The 23,176-nt window shown below is 41.9% G+C and overlaps 1 protein-coding gene across 3 annotated transcripts in view; it reads left to right on the top strand.

Annotated features, from left to right (window-relative positions):
• Window positions 1–23,176, top strand: part of SLCO5A1 (solute carrier organic anion transporter family member 5A1) — a 148,050-nt gene that overhangs the window by 50,679 nt on the left and 74,195 nt on the right. For all 3 annotated transcript variants that reach the window (XM_005663031.4, XM_085022123.1, XM_085022124.1), the window contains 2 exons: window positions 11,161–11,293; window positions 16,197–16,414. In XM_005663031.4, the coding sequence (XP_005663088.4) occupies window positions 11,161–11,293; window positions 16,197–16,414 (351 nt within the window). The remainder of the gene's footprint in view (window positions 1–11,160; window positions 11,294–16,196; window positions 16,415–23,176) is intronic.

Here is a 23,176-nt window from a genome sequence, read left to right on the forward strand (position 1 = left end):
CAAACCACTTCCCCAACATCCTCTTTTGTCTTTAGCTGAAAATGGTATTCAAGGGGAAGATTTTGGCCATGCCAGTGAACTACTCAGTTTTCCCGAATCTCTCCTGCACATCCGTGTTATTAAGCTTTTGTTTGACATTCTCTTGTTAATCTGTCTCTAGTCAATTTAACTCTTAGACCAGCCAGAAGAACCAATAAGGGTAGAGGAAAATGTCTTCCTCCTCAGTGAAGGGCAGGTTGAGTTTCTCAACTCGGACTCTAGAGTTGGGTTCAGAAGGCTGCTCCCTGGGTGGCAGCTGACCTCATCAAATAACCTTATTTGAGAGAATCCTCGATGTAGCCAAGTTCGGCTTTTGTGGCGAGGAAGGAGCAGCTTTCACCTCTGCTGGAAATGGAGAAAAGGAAGTAAGTGTCGGTCTGCAGGGTGGGGCAGTTGCAGTCTGGCGTCATTGGGGTTATGCACCCCCCTCTCTCGAGGCGCTTGGGGAAGGCCGACTCATAGGACCCTCCCTAGGGCAGGTGGAATGACTGAAGGGCCTTCCGGGTAGTTTGTTTCACTCTGCAGGCCTGGCTTGTCTTAGAGTCAGTGCTTATTCATCAGAGACCTTGGATTTAGCACTTGCATTTTCTCATTCCTGGACAATTCAGGACAACAGTCATAGGGTCCAGCTAATCAAATATGCTGTGTGCACAGTGAACCTGGAGGCTGGGGCAGAATGAGCACTGAGTCACTCAGGCTACCATTCCTAACTGATGGGAAGAGTCCCACAGGGCAGCTGGGGCAGGACCACGGAGGCAGTGGGGAGATGGGCCCAGATGTGATATGAGGCCTGGCCCAGCTTCTAATGAAATCGATTACAGAATAGGCAACATGTAAGAGAAGTCTTATCTTAAGATAAAGGCTGTTGGAGTTCCCGTTGTGGTGCGGTGGAAATGAATCCAACTAGAAACCATGAGGTTGTGGGTTGGATCCCTGGCCTCACTCAGTGGGTTAAGGATCTGGAATTGCTGTGGCTGTGGTGTAGGCCAGCAGCTGCAGCTCTGATTTGACCCCTAGCCTGGGAACTTCCATATGCTGCTGATGTGGCCCTAAAAAAAGCAAAAGAAAAAAACCATCAAACACGAAAATATAAGGTCAAATTCAGGAGTATAACAAAGATTTACAATTTAAAATCAAGTCAATTTATAAGAATAAAAAATAGTAAAAAATTAGCCTAGGAGCTCTCTTGTGGAGCAACTAATTAGAGATCAGGTATTGTCACTGCAGCAGCTTAGGTTGCTGCTGTGGTGCAGGTTTGATCCCTGGCTGGGGAATTTGCACATGTCAGCCAAAAAAAAAAAAAAAAAAAAAAAAAAACTACCAAAACCAAAACCAAAACAAAAAATTAGCCTAATATGGTAAGGCTAAAAAAAGTAAGCAAACTTACCTAGGGTATACGAAATAGAAGGTAATAAATAATTTAAAAGAAAAAAATTGAACATTATTTAAAAAAATAAAACCCCAATGAAAAGTGTTTCAAAAAAGATAAAATGCATTAGAAAGTAAAGTAAGATCAAAAGTTAAAACAGTTTATGATATAAAAGTAAAAGGGATACTAGATTATAAAGGTTCTGTCTACAGGACAAATGCTGAAAATGGAAGGTAATGGGATTAAAAATAGAAGTTAGCAGGCTTTAATGTAAAAAGCGTCAGTGATCACAGAATAGGGTAAAAAGTAATTTAGGGAGGAAATTGAAATGGGAGATCTGAAGGTGACACAGCTTGTGAAAGTTAAATGACAGCAACACGGGCTAGAAACTGGGGAGGTGGTCTCTGCTGAACCAGCCGTGATGTTCAAATCTAAGGTGAAGAGCTGGTTCTTCCCATGAAAGGGGCCCTCTCCCATCAAGTGTGGCTTCTGAACGGTGCAAAATACATGGCTCTGCTGGGTTTGGAGCCAGGGTTATAATCCTCGGGCTGTGACTGTCTGATTCAAGGCAGCACACACATAACAGAGCTCCAAATCGGTCTTACAGTCATCAGGGGAATAACTCCAGTCCGACAGCTGTGATGGCAAAGAGCTGGCATCTGGAAGGGATGATTGAGTGAAGTGGGTCATAGCCATGGTTATTGTAGGGTAACACACGATTTAGCCGTAACGAATGTTCTAGAAAAAAATATTTATCAACATAGGAAATGTCGGAGCTATTACGTGAAAAACATTTTAAACAAGTGCTCTCATATTACACATATTTTTTTTTAAGTTTTTTTTTTTTTTTTTTTTTTTTTTTTCTTTCTAGGGCTGCACCTGCGGCATATGGAGGTTACCAGGCTAGGGGTCTAATTGGAGCCATAGCTACTGGCCTATACCACAGCTCACAGCAACACTGGATTCTTAACCCACTGAGCGAGGCCAGGGACCAAACCCACAACCTCATGGTTCCTAGTTGGATTCGTTAACCACTGAGCCACGAAGGGAACTCCCATATTACACATATTAAAGCAATTATACAACAAGTACTATACAATGCCAGCTGCTTAAAAAGTTTATACAGTATACGAATATTACAGTGTATTTATTACCATTGTTATTCAGATGGTAGGGATTGTGGTTGATTCTTAAAAAATTATGACTTTTTGCGCTCTTGAGAGTGTTCTCTGCTGTGAATCCATGTTATATCTTATATCCCTGGAAAATCCCTGAAGATTATTGATGAAGGAGAAGAACAGATCTAGACATATGTTCAGCTTCAGAAAGATGCGCTATTCTGTCCTTCTATGAGGAAGGAAGGATCTAAACAGTCTCTCTTCCCACTCCCATCTGCCTGGCCCATTATCAAAAACAGTGATTCCAGAAAAGGTCATTTTCTCAGGTACTCCAAAGCTGTTAGGTATGTCTTCTGTTAAATAATGTATGTTTGATCTATACAAAGTTAATATTTAATAATATTTATTAGGGATTGGATAAATAATCCTTCAGCACATAAAAATACAACTTCGAATTTCTTGTATTTATTATATAACTATGCACTTTATGTGCCTAATTTTATTTATGTCCATTTTTAGAGAAAAGAGAGGTTAAATCATTTTTTTTTTCTTTTTAAGGCCATGCCTGCAGCATATGGAAGTTCCCAGGCTACTAGGGGTTGAAGTGGAGCTGTAGCTGCCAGCCTACACCACAGCCCCAGCAACACCAGATTCGAGCTGCGTCTGCAACCTACATCACAGCTCACAGCAACGCCAGATCCTTAACCCAGTGAGCGGAGCCAGGGATCAAACCCACATCCTCAGGAATACTAGTAAGATTCGTTACCGCTGAGCCGTAAGGGGAACTATGAGGTTAAATCACTTTTGCTGTTGCACAAAGGCAGGGAAGTGGGAGTTTAACCTGGGGCAGTTTGACCCCAAGGTCATGTATGCTGCACTGCACTGGCTTCCGTGCTTCTTGAGTGAATTGTTTTGTGTTTTAGGTTGAGGGAGATTCAGAGATGGGTAGTTCATGTTGCCTTCTTCCAGAAGTGTCTAGCCTAGCTGGAAACATAAAAAGGTGATGAGTGGGGTGTAGCAGTAATTAGCACGTGGTAGAGAGGACAGTGATGTGACCTTCAAGGAAAGACATTCCTGTGGTCAGAGGGGCCCTCAGGAAGGAACCAGGCTTTGAAGGATGGGAAGGGTTACACATGAGGGCCAGAGAGTCATGGGTCCAGCAAGAAATACCATGTTTGGGAGTTCCCATTGTGGCGCAGCAGAAACAATTCTGACTAGTATCCATGAGGACGAAGGTTCGATCCCTGGCCTTGCTCAGTGGGTTGGGGATCTGGTGTTGCTGTGAGCTGTGGTGTAGGTCACAGATGCAGCTCAGATCTGGCATTGCTATGGCTGTGGTGCAGGCCGGCAGCTGTAGGTGCAACCCTAAAAAGCAAAGAAAAAAAAAAAAGAAGAAAAAGAAAAGAAAAAAGAAACACCATGTTCTAGTGAAAAGGACTAGGGAGTGACCACACAGCCGGCACACAGAAAGAGAGGAGACTTTGGGGATGGCTCAGGCGTGAGGGGATGTTACTGGAAAACATCTGCTTGCTGACTGGGCAAGTTGAAGGTAGCGTCAGGAGAGAAATGATATCCAAACTCCAGGAGACAGGCTAGGGGTCAAGTGAGGACAGAAGTGGTAGATGAGCCGTGAAGAGATGGCAGAGAGGAAGAGTAAGGTGACAGCAAGTGGTCCAGTCTCTAAGCCCGTGACTAATGAGCAAGTGGTAGGGACTCTCTGTGTCTTGGTGAGGAAGCAGATCCAGACAGAGGAGAAGCCAGAGGCACGGGGTGCGGAATAAGGGATATAGTCCTTCTTTAGCCATGGTATTGTTCTAAAGTAGAACAAGTGTATTAATAGAATTTTTTTTTTTTGTCTTTTTGCCTTTTCTAGGGCCGCTCCTGCAGCACATAGAGGTTCCCAGGCTAGGGGTCTAATTGGAGCTGTAGCTGCCGGCCTACAGCACAGCCACAGCAACTTGGGACCCAAGCCACGTCTGCGACCTACACCACAACTCACGGCAACGCCAGATCCTTAACCCCCTGAGCAAGGCCAGGGATCGAACTCACAATCTCATGGTTCCTAGTCAGATTCGTTAACCATTGAGCCACATCGGGAACTCCAGTTTGAGGTTGTTGAGACCAAGGGATTAGGACAAATTGCCGTTGAAAAGACAGATTGCTTGTCACAGTTGCCAAGAAGGGGCGTATACAAATCCACATGAGGAAGCACCAGGGCCTGTTTCAGGCGGTGGAGGGAGGAATTGTCGGCTGGAGCCTTTACTGTGCTTTCGCCACGAAGGAATGGGTGAAGTGGGGTAAGTGATTTAGGATTGGCTGGTCTGAATAATTTCAGTGGGTTCTCAAGCTGTGGAAGCAGCCTAAGGTTGCACTGATGGATGCGTGGATGAAGAAGATGCAGATATGTCTGCAGTGGGATATGACTCGGCCAAAGCAAAAGGAGAAATCTTGCCATTTTTGACCAGTGTCCATCTGGACCTCAAGGTTATGATGGAAGGAAATGAGGCAGATAGAAAAAGCCAGACACCATATGATTTCACTCAGGTGTGGAATATAATAAAGAAAAAAAATGAATGACAAAACCAAGTCAAAGAAAAACAAACACTTAGATACAGAGGACAGAGTAGTTACCAGAATGGAGAGGAAGGGGCGGGCAGGAAAAATGTGGTGATGGATGGAAACTAAACATTTTGGTGGTGAGCATGCTGCAGTAGAACTCTAAATATAATGGAACTTCTATAATGTTAAATACCAATGTCACTTCAATTAAAAAAGAATGTAGAAATAGTTCCCAAATTGCAGGTGATAAGCATCCCAATGGCATGTAAATATGGAGATCCATATTTATGTGCCCATTTTATGTCCAGTATATATTTTTTTTAACAGCCGCACCTGTGGCACGTGGAGGTTCTCAGGCTAGGGGTCGAATCAGAGCTGCAGCTGCTGGCCTACACCACAGCCATAGCAACGCAGGATCCAAGCTGTGTCTATGACCTGCACCACAGCTCATGGCTACATCAGATCCTTAGCCCACTGAGCCAAGGCCAGGGATCGAACCCACATCCTCACAGACATTATGTTGGGTTCTTAACCCTCTGAGCCACGGGGGAACTCCATATGTCCAGTATTTAAGGAAACAAAAAGCAATTCACGCAAATAATTTCAGTGGGCTCTGGGTTTGGATGCTGTCCCTAGTTGTCTGTACCTGGCCCTGGGGTGACTAGGGCAGGGGATAGTGGCCCCGGGGGGAAAGCCAATAAAAGAAGCAGCTGGGGTGTGAGCTCCACATTGGTTGGTTTGCATTTGAAAACTGCACTCTCACTTTTGGAGCTGTTCGCCATCTCCAGGGGGTGGCTGGTCCTGAGAGGGGCAGTTCTTCCAGGGTTCGAAAATCCTTAGATGTCAAAGCACAAGAATACATAAAACAAAAGATATGGTTAATACAGACATATAACCAACTCATAAATATTTATCGAAGGCCTCCCATGCCCAAACTCCAAACTATGTGCATCTGTTAATACAAAATAATAATAATGACAATAAAACCCAGAATAGTGTTCTGTAGCCCTCATTTTGTACGAGACAGTCCCTATACTTTACAAGATTGGACCCATTTAATGACTATAACAACCCTATGAAGAAGTATTTTTACCATCTCAGTTTTACAGATGAGGAAACTGAGGTTCAGAGAGGTTAAACAACTTGCTCACGTCACACAATTAGGAAGAACCAAAGGTGGGGTTGGAGTTGGAGGTTGGAATCTGAGCTTTAAAGATGAGAGAGTACTATATATGACAAGGTTCCTGCTGTCAAGGTTGAAGAGCTACTGTAACCTTGTGGAATCTTATTTAGAAGATATACAGGAGTTCCCGTCGTGGAGCAGTGGTTAACGAATCTGACTAGCATCCATGAGGTTGCGGGTTCGATCCCTGGCCTTGCTCAGTGGGTTAAGGATCTGGCGTTGCTGTGATCTGTGGTGTAGGTCGCAGACATGGCTTGGATCTGGTGTTGCTGTGGCCCTGGAGTAGGCCGGCAGCTGTAACTCGATTAGATCCCTAAAAAAAAAAAAAAAAAAAAAAAAAAAGAGAGAAGATATACATATATGAAGAGATATGGAGAAGTAAAGAGCAGAGTGTATTTCATCTCAGAAGGATGGAATGGGTCCAGCATTCCCATAAAAGGGACTTGTGCATAACTGAAAGTGTGTGTGAGACCATCGTGGAGGGGACAGGGAGAAAAAATGGTACTTCTATTTATGTTTCTAGCTCATTGAATAGCCTGTCTTCCTAATACAAGCTCCTTCTCATGAGAGAAAAGCAGTGATGCTTGAATCACAGCTGATGGACAATAGTCAAAAGCCATGAAATGATCAAGTTCACTCTATGAAATATGGACTGACATCCATGCCATTAGCTAGTATCTCAAGAGATGCGAGACAACGAGGGAGGATTTTACCACTGACGTCTACTGTTGAGATGCGTAGAGGATTCAGATTCAATGCGGTGAGGAAGATAATGGATAAGGAGAGTGAGCTCGATGCCCCTTATGCTACTGGCTATGGGGGATGCAGCCATGAGCGCCCCGCCAAGAGTGCCCGCTCGCCTGGAGCTTGCGTTCTAGTTGGGGAGGACAGGTGACAAACAAGAGGAACCAAGGAAATAGCCAGCATCTTGGGTGATGATACGTGTTAAGGAGAAAAATAAAGCAGAGAAAGGTTGGGAAGAATGGGGGCAAGAATTGTAAATGTTTAGAGAGTGTGGCTGAGGATTGGTGAGAAGGGACAGAGGGACGACTGGAGGAACTCAGGGAGTGAACCATGTGGCTGTCTGGGGGTAGAGCACTCCACACACAGACAGACACATGCACACACAGCAGAGTATTACGTACACACAGCAGAGTATTACTCACATGCACACACACACACACATATACCCACATCAGAGTATTATACACACATATACACAGGGAAGAGCATTTTACACACACACAGAGCAGGTATTATACATACACATATACCCTCCAGAGCAGAGTATTACATGCACACACATACACACACACAAAACAGAGTATTACACACACACCAGAGTATCATACACATACACACCCAAAGCGGAGCATTACACACACACACACACACACACACACACACACACACACACGCAGAGCAAGTACTAACACCCTAACAGGAACCTGCCTGGAGGGATGAAAAGAGCGAGGTCAGTGAGCCAGGGCCCGGTGAGCAGAAGAGGGCTGGAGAGCTGGCGGAGAAGTAAGAAGAGGTGGGACAAGGGTGTGGACAGGTCCTTGGAGCCACGTAAAAGGACTTTGGCTTTTTCACCGGGAGTGCAGTGGGAAGAGACTGGAGGGTGTGAACCAAGAGGTGATGTGATCTGGCTGGTGTTTCTAGAGGGTCAGTCAGGCTGCTGGGTTGAACATACATTGGAGGGAAATGAGGACGGAAGCACAGATACCAGCAGGAGGGCCCAGAGCCATTTTCCAGGTGAGGGATGCTGGGGGCTTGGACCAGGGTTAAGGTACAGAGCTGCATATTGGGCAGGACTTAATGGTGGAATTGGTAAGATTTACTGATAGAGATTGGAGCTGTGACAGGGACTAATGGCACATACACAGTATTTTACTGAAAAGAACACTGACGGTAAATGCTGAAAACATTTTACCGATAGGGACGTGCAATGAAAAATTGTGGTGGCCCCTGGAATAGACCATATTGTCTATGGGGAGGATGGTCAGTGCTGGACGTGGTTGGGCCTTGAAGAAGGGGAAGGATTCAGATGGAAAAAGGCCAGGACGCACCATGGGAGCCACAAAGGAAGGGAGCTTGTTCTGCTCAGGCCTGTTCTGAGTCGGTCTGCACAGTCTTGAATACAGGCAGTAGGTTTTAAGAAATGGCAGCAAGAGGCCAACTTGTCCCGCCCTTGAACTCCAGGGAGACTTTTTTTCTTTAGGCAGTGGGGGCCCATTGGGAATTTTTGACTGGAAGAGTGAATGGTTGGATTTACTTCAACAGTTTGCTCCTCTAATAAGCTCCAAATGAGTACCATTAATTAAAGAATTAATAAATGTTAACTCATTGGCTAGAATGATTTACGTACTAAATGGGACCATGTCAGTGAGTTATTATATGTACATATATACTTAGTGATATATATTATCAATATATATAAACATGCATTTATGTATGTAGTATAGTTACTGTACTGTATTATATAGTAGAACACATAGTATAGTTACATAGATATACATCAGTAGGTGTACATATGTGTATTTCTGTTAAGGAGAATGATTCCACTGGATTTAACATTGTTTGCTATACAATAACAGTGAATTTTTCTGATAACATAGCTGTGTTTTAAAAAGCTTAATCTCTCGTTCATAAAGCAGGTAAGGTTTCTCGGTGAATGTCCTTTAAATTGGTTTTCCATTCACTGGCTAACGCGTGGTCCAGCCAGCACACAGCCCACGCGTGGCTTCTTGGTGCTCCGAGAGGCTGGAGTCCAGTGCCCAGGCATAAACAATATGGTGGAAATACCCTCTTCCCCTGCCTGTGTTTGTAAGACAGTCTTTTTCATGCCAGAAGAACTATTTCGGGGAGATGATTCATGTCACATTTTGGCCTCATTACAGTTTGAAGTTGTAAATGGTGCTCTTTTGCCCGGAGGTGTAAACACATATTTTATCTTTGCGTGGATATGGGAATACCTGGAACTGAAGAAGTCCTTTCTATGCTTGAGTTCTGCGTGAGGCTCTAAGCAGAGAGGTTAACAAGATATTTATCAAAATTCGAATTTTATTTTATTAAAAGCATGCTTCCAAAAGAATGCCAATTACTTGCGTGCCTCTGTTCTCCATTTCCAAACACAGATGGAGAAGTCGAAGGACCTAATATCTTTTTGTTACAAGCAGATGATCCTGTAAAATAAATAAACACCGTGCTTTCTCTTGTGAGATGGTGAGAAAAGTGTGAGCAGGTGTTAAATTACTGTCTGTAGTTATAAGTAACAGGAAGTAGAAGATTATTCAACGTTTATTTAGGTGCAGCTGATAAAGTCAGGTGAAGCTATTCTGATTAGTCCAAATTTGCTTTCTGGTATATAGGTACTATTTAAAGGATATGACAAATCACTTATTTAATTCTGTGGTTGCGTGATAGCAGCAGAAATGAGAAGCAGGTATCACCTGAGTTTATCATATCTTGCACACAGTGGTATCTTAAAAGTGTTTATTGGTTTGTCCCCAAATAACTACGTTTCAACAGGGAGAAAAATGTGTTTGGAGTGTTGCTAGATTTTTCTATGACTTTCAAGGAATTTCATATTTTACCTCAAGCTTACAACATTGGCAATATATTATTTATTTAAAAATTCTAAATCACAGCATTAAAAGCAATATAACGAAATGACAGTGAATTTGTTGTTATTTTTTTGCTATCAGCCCATTTTGGTGGCCACGTTTTTGGACAGAATGACAAATTTTCTGATCTATTGACAGTAAACCCTCCACCCCCTCTGGACAAATGCTTTAACCATTTTTCTAATTCAGCTGTCTGTGAATTTCCATTTGGACTTTCTTACTCATGTCATTTAAAGAGATTTATTAATCCTCAAGTAAGATTCCTCAGTTAACAGTAAGCCAAATACATTGTGAGGTCTTCTTTGATTTTAAAGTTGTGACTCAAAGAGTTTCTGCTGTGGCATAGTGGGTTAAAGAAGCCAGTATTGTCTCTGCAGTGGGCTCTGGTCACTGCTGAGTTTGATCCCTGGCCTGGCGCAGTGGGTTAAGGATCTGGTGCTGCTGCAGCTGTGGGGTAGGTTGTAGCTGCAGCTGGGATTCTATCCCTCTTGAGGGAACTTTCATATACTGCAGAGGTAGCCAAACAAACAGACCAAAAAAAACTAACAAAACTTGACTTGAAAATATTAGGGATCTGAGAGTGCTTAAGTAGCTTTCGTAATTCAGTTGGATCCAACTTCATGGCAAAACTGTCCTTGAGTTCCCTCAATCTGTTAGAATCTTCCAGCTGGGAAGAGTGACAGCTACTTTTTTCTTTTTCTCATTTTTTTTTTTTGTCTTTTTGCCATTTCTTGGGCCGCACCTGTGGCATATGGAGGTTCCCAGGCTAGGGGTCGAATCGGAGCTGTAGCCACCAGCTTACGCCAGAGCCACAGCAACACCAGATCCAAGCCACGTCTGTAACCTGCACCACAGCTCACGGCAACGCTGGATCCTTAACCTACTGAGCAAGGCCAGGGATCGAACCCGCAACCTCATGGTTCTTAGTCGGATTCATTAACCACTGCGCCACGACGGGAACTCCTCTTTTTCTCATCTTGAGGCTACCTGTTATCCTCTCTTGGTTATCCAGTGACTGCCTCAATAACCAGCCTGGGTCTCCAAAAAGACTCTGATGTTCGAAGGGGACAACAGACAACAGTTAAATAAAGGACATGGTTTGAAACCCAAATGTCAACCTAGACAGAATCTCTAAAGTTCTCTGTTTTTGGAAGTTGTTAACTGGGTTTAACTGTGACATATGCCTAGTATGACTGAAATTAGAAAACTACTGAAGCAAATAACACAATGTTATATTTAGCTTTTCCCTTTCTGTCTTCTCAGCCATCATGTATGTCATGGGAGCGCTTGGTCCTGCAGTGGGATATTTATTAGGTGGACTTCTTATTGGTTTTTATGTTGATCCCAGAAATCCTGTTCACCTTAACCAGAATGATCCTCGTTTCATTGGAAACTGGTAAGAATTGTTTACTAAATATTTCATTCCGTTTGTTATTTTGATCATTAGGGTCATAGACCCCTGGTAGTTAAAATAAAAATTTCCCCAATGGGAAGATGAAAAACAGCCACATGTCACCTGGGAGGGGGTGGTAGACCGAAAAATAATCCGCAAAGATATCCATGTCCTGATCCCCAGAACCTATGAATGTGTTAGCTTTACATGGCAAGAGGACTTTGCCAAAGTCAATAAGTTTAGGATCTTGAGATGGGAAGATTATCCTGGTTGATCCAAGTGGGTCCAGGAAAATTACAAGGGTCCTTATGTGGGAAAGAGAGAGGCAGAGGAAGAGAAGGAGATCTGATGACTGAACTGGGTGATGTACCTTGAAGGATGGAGGAAGGGACCTCGAGCCAAGGAATGCAGGTGGGTTGCAGAAGCTAGCAACGGGTTCTTCCCCAAGCTTCCAGAAGGAATGCAGCCCTGCCAACCTGTGTTTTCTGACCTCCAGAACTAGAAGGTGATACCTATGTGCTGTCTTAAGCCACGCAGAATGCACTGATTTGTTATCGCACCAACAGAAACTAACACTGGAGGGTCAGGAACATCAGTCAATCCACATTCATTAGGATTGAGATGGCTGTTGTCTTCACAGCAGAGTGAAGGAAAGGGGGATGTGGCTGGATTGGGGCTTTCCTGTGTGCTTTAATCATAGCTTTCATCATCTCTTCTGTACCTTTTATTTATTTATTTTAAATTAAAAAAATTTGTTTTTGTCTTTTTGCCTTTTCTAGGGCTGCTCCTGCGGCACATGGAGGTTCCTGGGCTAGGGGTCTAATCGGAGCTGTAGCCACCAGCCTACACCACGGCCACAGCAACAGGGGATCAGAGAGTTTACTTCATTATGAGAAACTAGTATCAAAATAATTTCTTTCTAAAGAGTTTCTTGGGAGTTCCCATCATGAGTCAGCATTAATGAAGCCAACCAGTATCCATGAAGTTGCAGGTTCGATCCCTGGCCTTGCTCAGTGGGTTGGGGATCTGGCAGTGCCGTGAGCTGTGGTGTAGGGAACTTCCATACGCTGTGGGTGCGGCTCTAATAAATAAATAAATAAAGTTTCTTCAATTGTGTTCTGCGTTTCCTTAAAAAGTAATAACCTCATAACTTGTATGTGGGAATAACATTTAACACGACTTTCTAAGCAGTTAATAAATACTAATTGAATTATAGGACACTTGCTATTTTCATAAGTTAAGTGCTCTTTTTCTTTCTTTTTCTTTTTCTTTTTTTTTGTCTTTTTGCCATTTTTTGGGCCACTCTCACAGCATATGGAGGTTCCCAGGCTAGGGGTCTAATTGGAGCTGTAGCCACCGGCCTACACCACAGCCACAGCAACACAGGATCCGAGCGGCGTCTGCAACCCACACCACAGCTCATGGCAATGCCGGATCCTTAACCCACTGAGCAAGGCCAGGGATCGAACCCACACATGGTTCCTAGTCGGATTCATTAACCACTGAGCCACAACGGGAACTCCCTTTCTTTTTTTTTTTTTAAAGTGAGTACTCTTTGAAGATGGAAGTGCTAAGATCTAGATGAGCCTGGCCTGGCAGAATTTTCAAATCAGACAAAAGGGAGTTCCCTTTTCAGCTGTAGGGGAATCACACAGGAATTTTATGTTCTTTTAAAAAGTATTTATTTATTTAAAAAAATTAAAAAAATTTTAATCGAAGTATAGTTGACTTACAATGTTGTGTTAATTTCTGCCGCACAGCAAAGTGATTCAGTTCTACATATACTTGTATCCATTCCCATGGAAGTGATCACAGACTACTGAGCATATTTCTCTGTGCTATATGGCAGGTCCCTGTCGACCATCCATCCCTATGCAATAGTGTGCATGTGCCAGTCCCAAGATCTTACCCTATCCCTCCCATCCCCCCTTTCCCCTTTGGTAACCATAAACTTGTTCTTGAAGTCTGTGAGTCAGTTTCTGTTTTGTAAATAAGCTAATTTGTAGCATTTTTATTGTAGCATTTTTAAAGATTACACATGTAAGTGATAGCATATGATATCTTTTTCTCTGACTTACTTCGCTTAATATGAGAATCTCCAGGTCCATCCATGTTGCTGCAAATGGCATTATTTTGTTCTTTTTTATGGCTGAGTAATATTCCATTGTATATACGTACGACATCTGCTTAATCCATTCCCCTGTCAGTGGACATTTAAGTTACTTCCATGTCTCGGCTATTGTAAATAGTGCTGCAATAACATTGGGGTTGCATGCATTTTTTCTAATTATGGTTTTCTCTGGATATATGCCCAGGAGTGGGATTGCTAGATCATATGGTAGTTCTATTTTTAGTTTTTTGAGGAGCCTCCATACCATTTTCCGTAATCGTTGTACCAACTTTTACATTCCCACCAACAGTGTAGGAGGGCTCCCTGTTCTCCACACCCTCTCCAGCATTTTTTTTTAAAGTTTTATTGGAGTGTAGTTAATTCACAATGTTGTGATAATTTCTGCTGTACAACAGAGCCACACATATACACATATCCATTCTTTCTCAGATTCTTTTCCCATATACATTATCACAGAATACTCTCCAGCATTTATTGTTTGTAGGCTTTTTGATGATGGCCATTCTAACTGTTATGAGGTGATACCTCATTGCAGTTTTGATTTGCATTTCTCTAATAATGGTGATGTTGAGGATCTTTTCATGTGCTTTTCATCTGTCTGCCTTCTTTGGAGAAATATCTGCTTAGATCTTCTGTCCAAGGAATTTTATGTTCTTGATCAATAGTGAAACTTTTGGTCTAAACTACTATTTTCTTTGCAGTTCTAAAATGATTTAGAGTAAGGAATTTTTAAAAATTCTCAGAAAATTAGATTATCAAAATATATCTATGAACATCCCATGGATATTCTATGTCCTATTTTTCCTTCCCATGCCTGTGGCAAGTGGAATTTCCTGGACAGGGATCAAACCCTCACCACTGCAGTGCCCTGAGCTGCTGTGATGAAAATGCTGAATCCTTAAACTCTGCTCCACAAGGGAAATTCCAATAGGGGTCTCTTTGAAAATGGATTTTGTTCATGAGTAACCCTGTTTGTAACAGACTTCTACCTTGAACAAAGACATTTATTCGACACAATGTTATTTTTCAATGATGCCTAGTGGTAAGGACAGATTTTTCAGTCAATATATAAAGGAAGGACTGAATGATACTTGTTGGGTGGTTACTATGTGCCAAGCATTATACTGAGAGCTTTACATTTTCATTTAGGACTTTTAACAACCATATGAGGTCACAGAGAATTTGCCCATTTTGCAGATGAGGAAATTGATGGTCAGTGATTGAATCCTTGCCAAAAGCCTCAGAGTCAGTGAGAGCGGAATGAAAAACTGAGTCCATGGTGGAGGTCTTAGTCAATATACCTAACTGTTCTCTTTTCCTGAATAATCTCTGAGTAATGGTTCATGAAAGGGAGTCAGGGGCTTGGTTTTTTCAATGTCAGGCAAGAGGTTCATAATTATACACTGAATAATTGAAATTGCTGGAAGTTGGCCCTGAGCAGTCTTCTGAAAATAAAATGTTTTTCTGATTGTTTTAGAATCTAAATTTAATAACTTAATATAAAATTAAGTGTCTGAAAATATCACACTGGATTATTAATGATGGGTTCTAGGAATCATTCTCTCAGCTAAACTGTGACCTTTAGCAGCTGATAACAGCATTTTAAGGGAAATACTTATTTTTAAAAAACACATTTTCTTTGCAGTTGATCTGTATTCTTACCGGGTTGTATTCAGCATGAATGCTTAGAATGCTGTTTGCATTCTGATAACAACTGCTAGAAATGTGTTGATACAGAGCCTGAATCTCAGCATTTATGAACTTGGAAGCTTTGGGGACAGAGTTTGAAGTTAAGGAATCCTAGTGGAAGGTGGTGGCCATGTTAGGCAGAACTAGGGATCTCTTAGCTAAGAAAAGGTTGAAAGGGGACTGAAAAATTGCCCTTGGGGAATTATGCAGGCAGAAGCCTAAGGCCTTAACACATGCTCTAGCACAAGGCTAGAATTTGAGATCTACTCTATTTGCTTCCTAGTTTCTGTAGCATGGCAACATCAGATGAGTTTAAAGGCAGAATCTCAGTTCGACATTGCTCATTTCTACTTCTCCCTGGAGGTTTTCTGACACGTTGATGTTCCCTCTGAATTTTTATAGCATTCATCTTCTATACCATGTGATCTAACAATTAACTATGTACATCCTTGCATTTCTTGGAATTGCTTGTAATTTTTCTTTCTTTTTTTTTTTTTTTTTTTTTTTTTTTTTTGTAGAGCAACACCTGTGGCATATAGAAGTTCCCAGGCTGGGGGTCGAATTGGAGCTGCAGCTGCCAGCCTACGCCACAGCCACAGCCACTCGGGATCCGAGCCACGTCTGTGACCTGCACCACAGCTCACGGCAACACTGGATCCTTAACCCCCTGAGCAAGGCCAGGGATCGAACCAGCAGCCTCATGGATCCTAGTTGGGTTCCTTACTGTTGAGCCACAACGGGAACGCCCTATATTATTTTTCTATTAAATTTAGGAGCTGTCAGGATTTATTAAAAAATGCACATTGTAGTAGGACTAACAACGTTAATAAGCAGAACTGACATAGGTGTGCTCAGAAATACTTGAATGAAGTTCTAGTCAGGCTGCTGATTAGTGTAATTTGGGTAGATTTCTCATTCATACCCCAGAAAGGGAATATTCCTCTATTTCTCAGGTTCCCTGTCTTAGCGCTGCACAGTTGACCAAGGTAGAAAGTTCTCTCTGGGGAAATTTATCACTACTTTGCTAATTTGTTCTTACTCGTTATGCAAAAGCATAAATGCTATTCACATTTCCCGATTTTTTAGGTGGAGTGGATTCCTCCTTTGTGCCATTGCAATGTTTCTTGTGATATTCCCAATGTTTACTTTTCCAAAAAAGCTTCCGCCTCGACACAAGAAAAAGAAAAAGAAAAAATATTCTGCTAATGTTGCTGGCGATGATGATGTTGTAAAGGAGAAACCAAACAGTTGTGAACAAGCGGACAAAAAAGTTTCTTCTATAGGATTTGGAAAGGATGTCAGAGGTAAAGTATATCTTTTGAATAAATACGTGCATCACTCTTCAAATCAGTGCTACTCAAACTGCGGTCCCAGGCCAGTGCTGTCCACCAGCAGTTACTGATCTGGGACAAAAAACGGGCTGAAAGTGAGCGTAAGTGCTCAGAAACTTTTAAAAAGAAGTCTGACGAGTTCCCGTTGTGGCTCAGTGGGTTAAGAACCCAACTCGTATCCATGAGGATGCACGTTCGATCCCTGGCTTCGCTCAGTGGGTCAAGGATCTGGCAATGCCGTGACCTGTGGGGTAGGTTGCAGATGGAGCTGGGATCTGGCGTTGCTACAGCTCTAATTCTAAGTCCTAGCCTGGGAACTTCCGTATGCCACGGGTGCAGCCCTAAAAAGCAAAAAGAAAAAAAAAAAAAAGGAAAGAAATTTGACAGAGTGATTTTGTGTCCGTTGAATCTAATCACAACAGTAATGAATTGGGCTTAAATTTTGTATGTTTTAAGAAATTCATTTTCTAACACCTCATCTTTGATGTATCTTGCAAAAAAGTTAGTAACAATAGATTGGAAATAATAATAATAATAAAAGATCCTTCCTCACAGCTTGAGAAGCACTGATTTCGAATCTCAAGTTGAAGACTTTATACTGTAATTAGGGATGTCTGATTTTTCGAATACTTATTGCATTATACAATGGATGGTTTGTCTCAGGGAATCGTGTGTTTGGGAGTGTGGCCTGGTCCACACCTACCCCTGGGAAGGGCTCTCGTTCAGCAGTGGCTCTTATGAAAGGCTTGTAAATGGCCATGGAGAGGGGTAGCCAGGAGACAGTTCTCCAAACCCAGCGGAAGAACATCCAGAGAGTTTCAGTGATGTGTATTGGTCTATTTTCTTTTCTTTTCTATTCTATTCTATTCTTTCTTTTCTTCTTCTTTTTCTTTTTTTTTTTAGGGCTGCACCTGTGACACAGGGAAGTTCCTGGGCTAGGGGTCAAATTGGAACTATAGCTGCCATCTTATACCACAGCTATAGCAACTTGGGATCTCAGTCATGTCTGTGACCTACACCGCAGCTCACAGCAACGCCAGATCCTTTACCCATTGAGTGAGGCCAGGGATCAAATCCACATCCTTGTGCATAGGTTCTTAACCCTCTGAGCCACAATGGGAACTCCTATATTTTCATTTTTATTTGTCTTAAAAATAACGACTTCATTAAAGCTAGATTAGGCAATTGTAAATCTAAACGACTTAAATTAATCTTAACCAGGCCATTTTGTTCTGTATTCAATATCTCTGTTGAGTAGCAATAAATCCCTTTAATCTAAATTCTCATTAGTTCCTGCCTATTTCCTGAGTTCTCTGAATTGATTTCTTAAAATTATGAAGTATGACATTTATCAAGTGCTTACATCCGTAAGTTGTTCTCAGTAAAATTTATCTAGGCATATAGGTCATCTCACTTTGACCTACACCCACAGTAAAGGCAAAGAGGAACCTTCTAGGCCTAGGAGGAAGTCATATATTTTGGAACTGTCTCTGCAGCCTCACGTGGTTAGATTGGATTCTTCTTAAAGACTATTCGTTCAAAGCAGTGAAGTAACCTTTTATTAGAAATGCTTCTTCCCAGTGAAATTTTAGATTTGCCCTCTCTGCTTCCTCCCCATCACTTTGGGACAATGTGTATTTTTGGAACTGCCAAATTTACTTCTGCTCTCATAACATAAAAGATTCCTTGGATGGTAGCGTTGCCTAAGCTCTTACCTGATGGATCAGTCCATCATTTTTCATGGATGTGTTATGGCCCATAATACTACTAAGGGAATGTTTTTTTTTGGGGGGGGGAGTGTTTTGTTTTGTTTTTTAGCAACTCAGTTGAGAGCAAAATTGATGTTAAAGAATTTACAACACAGGAATCGACTAAGAATCTTAATTTATGGAGACTCTAAAGTAGATTCAAGGGGAGAAATAAAGGCTAAGCTAAAATTGTGTATTTTATAACTTAGGGGTGGTTGGCTTGAATGCGAAATATATGCTCTATTGGACAGTAGAGAAAAGGGAGAGAGGCGACTGATATAAATGCCAACGGCGAACACATCATCGATAGGCATGGAATTCTTGCAGACGAGGCAGTGTGGACGATGCTTTCAGTGTCCCATCTGTCCTCTGGGACCTTACGGTCTTCATAGTGGAGGATGAGGGTCTTCTTTTGCCTGAAGGTCTCCTTTGGAGGCTGGAAAACTGCTTGGCTCCTGCTGAAGGCAGTTGCAAATGCCAAGGAATTAACACCCTGGTCTCCCACCCCTAAAGCAGTGTTAACCAATGGCTGATGAACATCCCAGCCCCGCCCCTCATGGGTGGGGCCGTCCTAAGGTATGTTTCTCCATCCTTTGTAAGCTGGCCTTTCCTCCCGTGTATCATATCCGTACTCCTAGTCCATCGTTTCCCGAACCTCCCAAAGAAACGACTTGAACTTGAATCCTTGACTTGGGGGGACCTGCTTCTGGGGGAAAGCTCACTTAGGCATGCAGGTTCAAAAGTGATAGAAGCCGTCATGGAACTTAAAAATTATTTTTCAGAATTGAGTCTATGTCTGATTCTTTTGGATGTCTTCTTGTTCTGCTGGCGGTTGTTTTCCATCTTTTCTGTGCTCAATTTGATGGCTCGGGGTGTTTTCTTTTAGAGGAAAGAGCAAGAGGAGTCTTTTGACAGTGATGGGTAGTTGGTTTACAAAATCCATTTTCATTCTCATTTTCTTGTCAGGATTTCTGATAAATTCTCATCTTTTTCTCTCTATGCCTTAATTATGATGATTGATCTCACTTCTGTAGCTAACCTTCCTGATTAGGACACAGAGATGGTTTATTTTATTACTTCCACTTGCACTGGATTCTCTCATTGTGTCTAGTCTGGAACTTCAAGAGATACTCTCTCTTGTTAGGAAGGAATCCTGATTATAAAGTGATAATGTTTTACTAAAAACTATTCAAATGATGTTGATGATATTGGAATAATGTTCGATTACGGTGTTTAAAATTAATTCGTATATATCTTGCCCCCGTTTATTTCTAACACCTATCGCCTGTAGGAAATGACAGTCTAATACTTAATCTGATTTTCAGAAGAATCAATTAAATCTCTGAGAATCATTCCACCATTGACATAATTTGTATTGCACAGCTGAGGTTCATTATTAAAGTCTAGAGTTAAAGAATGATTGCTAAGACTTTATTGGGAGTTAAATCTGAATTTGATTCTCAGATCTTCTTTTTCCTTGTCCTGTTTTCTGGAGCAGGGCTCCATTTATTCTTTATTTTATATTTAAAATTTGTACATCAATATTAGCTTCTTCAAAGAGAAGGTGGAAAGATAGCCATGTTAGTACCTTTTATTTCCTTAAAACAAAAATGACTTGGGGCATACAGAATGGTGCTCTCTGAGAAGTTTTATTTCAGAGAACACAAGAAGAAAACACACTACTTTCTACCCTCCACCTGCACATTTTGATGATAGACATTGGGGAAATTCGACTCAGTGTTTCTAGATTATTATAAATTATGCAGGAATAAGACTGTTTCAAAACACCACAAAGGGGAAAGCAGAATTTTTAGTGTGTCTGTATCAGCTTTCCATAAAGAGATTAGCATTGAGTGCTGCGACATCTTACCAATAAAAATAAACAGTTAAAATATTTAAGTGGATCAATTTTCCCGAGGTTTGAGGTTCAGCATTTTAGAGGTCTTCCAGATGTAGCCGGGTATCTTCCTAAATATAAAATTTTGGTGGCAGTTATTAATAAGAATTTTTTTGGTTCTTTTTTTTTGTTTGTTTTTTAGGGCCGCGCTTGAGGCACATGGCAGTTCCCAGGCTAGGGGTCGAATCAGAGTTACAGCTGCCGGCCTGCACCACAGCCACAGCAACGCGGGATCCGTGCTTGTCTGGGACCTACACCACAGTTCATGGCAACGCCAGTCCTTAACCCACGGAGCGAGGCCAGGGATCAAACCTACATCCTCATGGATGCTAGTCAGCGTTCTTAACCCAGTGAGCCACAAGAGGAACTCCCAGAGCATTTTTATTTTTGTGTCTGCTTTTAACCTTTTTAAGCTTGATTGCTTAACATTATTAATTAGCATAAAATATAACAGACTTTGCTAGACTTCATCTGTGTTAGAGTACCATATATTATAATCCTAAGTAAAATAGTTATTCTGAGGTGATGGACTGATTAAAAGAGGCCATTGGAAGTTACAGAGTTTTGATCACTTGATTTTGTTGTCATCATTTAATTCAATAACTATTCATGCTGTAGAAGATGCCATACTCCAAGCTGAGGCAGAGATAAAGATGAATGAGTCATGGTTTGCCCTCAGAGACCTTGTAGTCTGCTGAAGGAGACAAGACACATACAGACGGAAATATACTAAAGACTAAAACCAAGAGAGACACAGTTGTGTGAGGGTCGAAGGCAATTGAGGGAACATTTAGTTGAGGGATGAGGAATGGTTTCATGGAGGAGATGGGATTTGCAATGTACCTTGGAAGATGGGGAGAATGTCAGTTGGGGGAGGTGGGATGGTGGGAGTATTCCGGTCAGAGAGAGCAAAGGCAAGCAGGTCCGACCATGCAGATGCAGTTGAAAATGCTCTACAAGCGTATCAAGGTTGGTGTGTTGGATATGCATGGCGGAGGCCTAGCAGATGAGGTTGGGAAGGTGAGGTAGGGCCATCTTGTGCATTGAGAGCTGGAGTCCTTACCTTTACCTGAATTTGTCCTGAATGGGGAGAGTCGAAGTCTGAGCAGCATTTGGCAAGCTCTCCATTAAGTAGGTTAGGGAGGGAGGGCAGTGGAATGGAAGGAGCGGGCCCAGGTAGAAAGCTGTGGGTGGAGCCCAGGGGAGAGGCGATGATGGTTTTGCCTACTAGAGACGGAAAGGACGGTAGCCTACTAAACTGGTCTCCCAGCTTCTATCCTTGTCCCCTTTTAGCTGCTTTCAACTCTGTAGCCAGCAAGATCCTGTTGAAATGCCACTCTTCTGCTCAAAGCTTCTGTGTTCTCCCATCTCACTCACAGAAGAGTCCCCTCCCTCTGTGACCCACCAGGGCTACCATCAAACCCTTGGTTACCTTGGACTCCTTCTCCTTCTTGCAGTTCCATTTGTTCATTCTCCTTCAACCACATTGGGCTCATCACTGTCCTCAACTAAGCCAAGGACAATCTCACCTCAGGGCCTTTGCACATGCCACTCCTATGCTGGGAATGTTCTGCCTCCCTCTTTAAACATTTCTACCTTCCTCTCCAAAGCTTCTTATCTCTTTCCCACCTTTGTTTTTCACCGTAGCACTCATCACTAACATACTATGTATTTCCTTTATTTATCTTTTTTTATTGTCTCAGCAAAGAGAAAGTAAGCTCCATGAAGGAAAGGATGTTTTGTCCATCATGTTCCCTGATGAATTCACACCACCACCTAGTAGATATTCAGGAAATGTTTGATGAATGAATTACTGAATGATGAGAAGGGAAGGAAGAGGTTGTGTCTCTGGGATGTGGGAACTGCTATGGGAAGGAGGGGGAGGGATATACCAAAGACGGTTTCAGGGTTTCGACCTCAGAAGATGGAGAGAGGAATAGAGGGGCAGAAGGAATAAATTCTGAATTTGAGTTGCCTAAGAACATCCGGAACTATTGCATGTGGCCTTTGCTAGGTTTTTTAAAACCTCACGTAAGAAGGAATATGTTAGAGGCGACACTTGACTCGGCAGTTAAGGATCGCCAAAAGCCACGTGCCCGGGCTATGCCATCTTAGCCCTCTTGCCTTTGTCTTTGCTTTTTTTTTTTTGCTGAATTGCATTTTAGTCTTAGGTTTGCAGCTTTTATTGAAAGCCGTTGCCTGAATTCCTCATATTTGCCAAAGGAGCATTGCTCAGAGCCCTTTATATAAAACCGTATTTCTTGAGAACAGTGGTTCTCAAACTTGGCTACCTAAGAAGTGCCATGAGGGCTTCTTAAAACCCAGAGTGCTGGACCCCAGCCCAGAGTGTCTGACTGAGGTGTGGCCTGAGAATCTGCATTTTAAACAAGTTCCCAGGTGATATTGATGCTGATGGTCCAGGGACCACACTGGGAGGATCACTGCTCTAGAACTTAGTTAGGAAAAGCTTTGTTTTTCACAAGAAAATTAGAATGTTCCTGCTAATGGTGATTAAACAGCTTTTTGCTTTGGTGGCCAGGAAATTGAGGGTCAAATTCGAAGCCCCCCAAAGACTGTATACATGTATGTGTAACTGAGTCACCATGCTGTACAGTAGAAAAAAAAATAAAAGAAAAAAGAAGAAAAAGAAAGAAAGATTCCAGTAATAAACAAACAAAAAAAGAAATTATAAATATTCAAAATAAAGAATTATTTTATTCAAAATAAAAAAAATTGAAGCCCAAGAAGAATCTTATAGACATATTTAATTCTTTTTTTGGCTTTCATGTTCTGCTCTATTTATATCTTCTTATTTCTTCTTTCAAGGAAATATGATGAATTTATTATTTCTTTTTCCTTTTTTTGTTGTACAGTTGGCTTACAATATTGTATTATTTTCAGGTGCACAACATAGTGATTCAATATTTTTATAGATTTATGGATTTATAGATTATACTCTATTTAAAGTTATTACAAAACAATGGCCATATTTCCTTATTGCTTACATATTTTATATATAGTAGTTTGTATCTCTTAATATCATACCCCTATCTTGCCTCCCTCTTCTCCCTCTCCCTTCTCTATTTCCAT

This window comes from Sus scrofa, chromosome 4, assembly GCF_054392235.1.
Source record: "Sus scrofa isolate SSC_HxYL_T2T_F1_AM1 chromosome 4, Sscrofa_HxYL_maternal_Yorkshire_Landrace_v2.0, whole genome shotgun sequence".
Classification (NCBI taxonomy): domain Eukaryota; kingdom Metazoa; phylum Chordata; class Mammalia; order Artiodactyla; family Suidae; genus Sus; species Sus scrofa.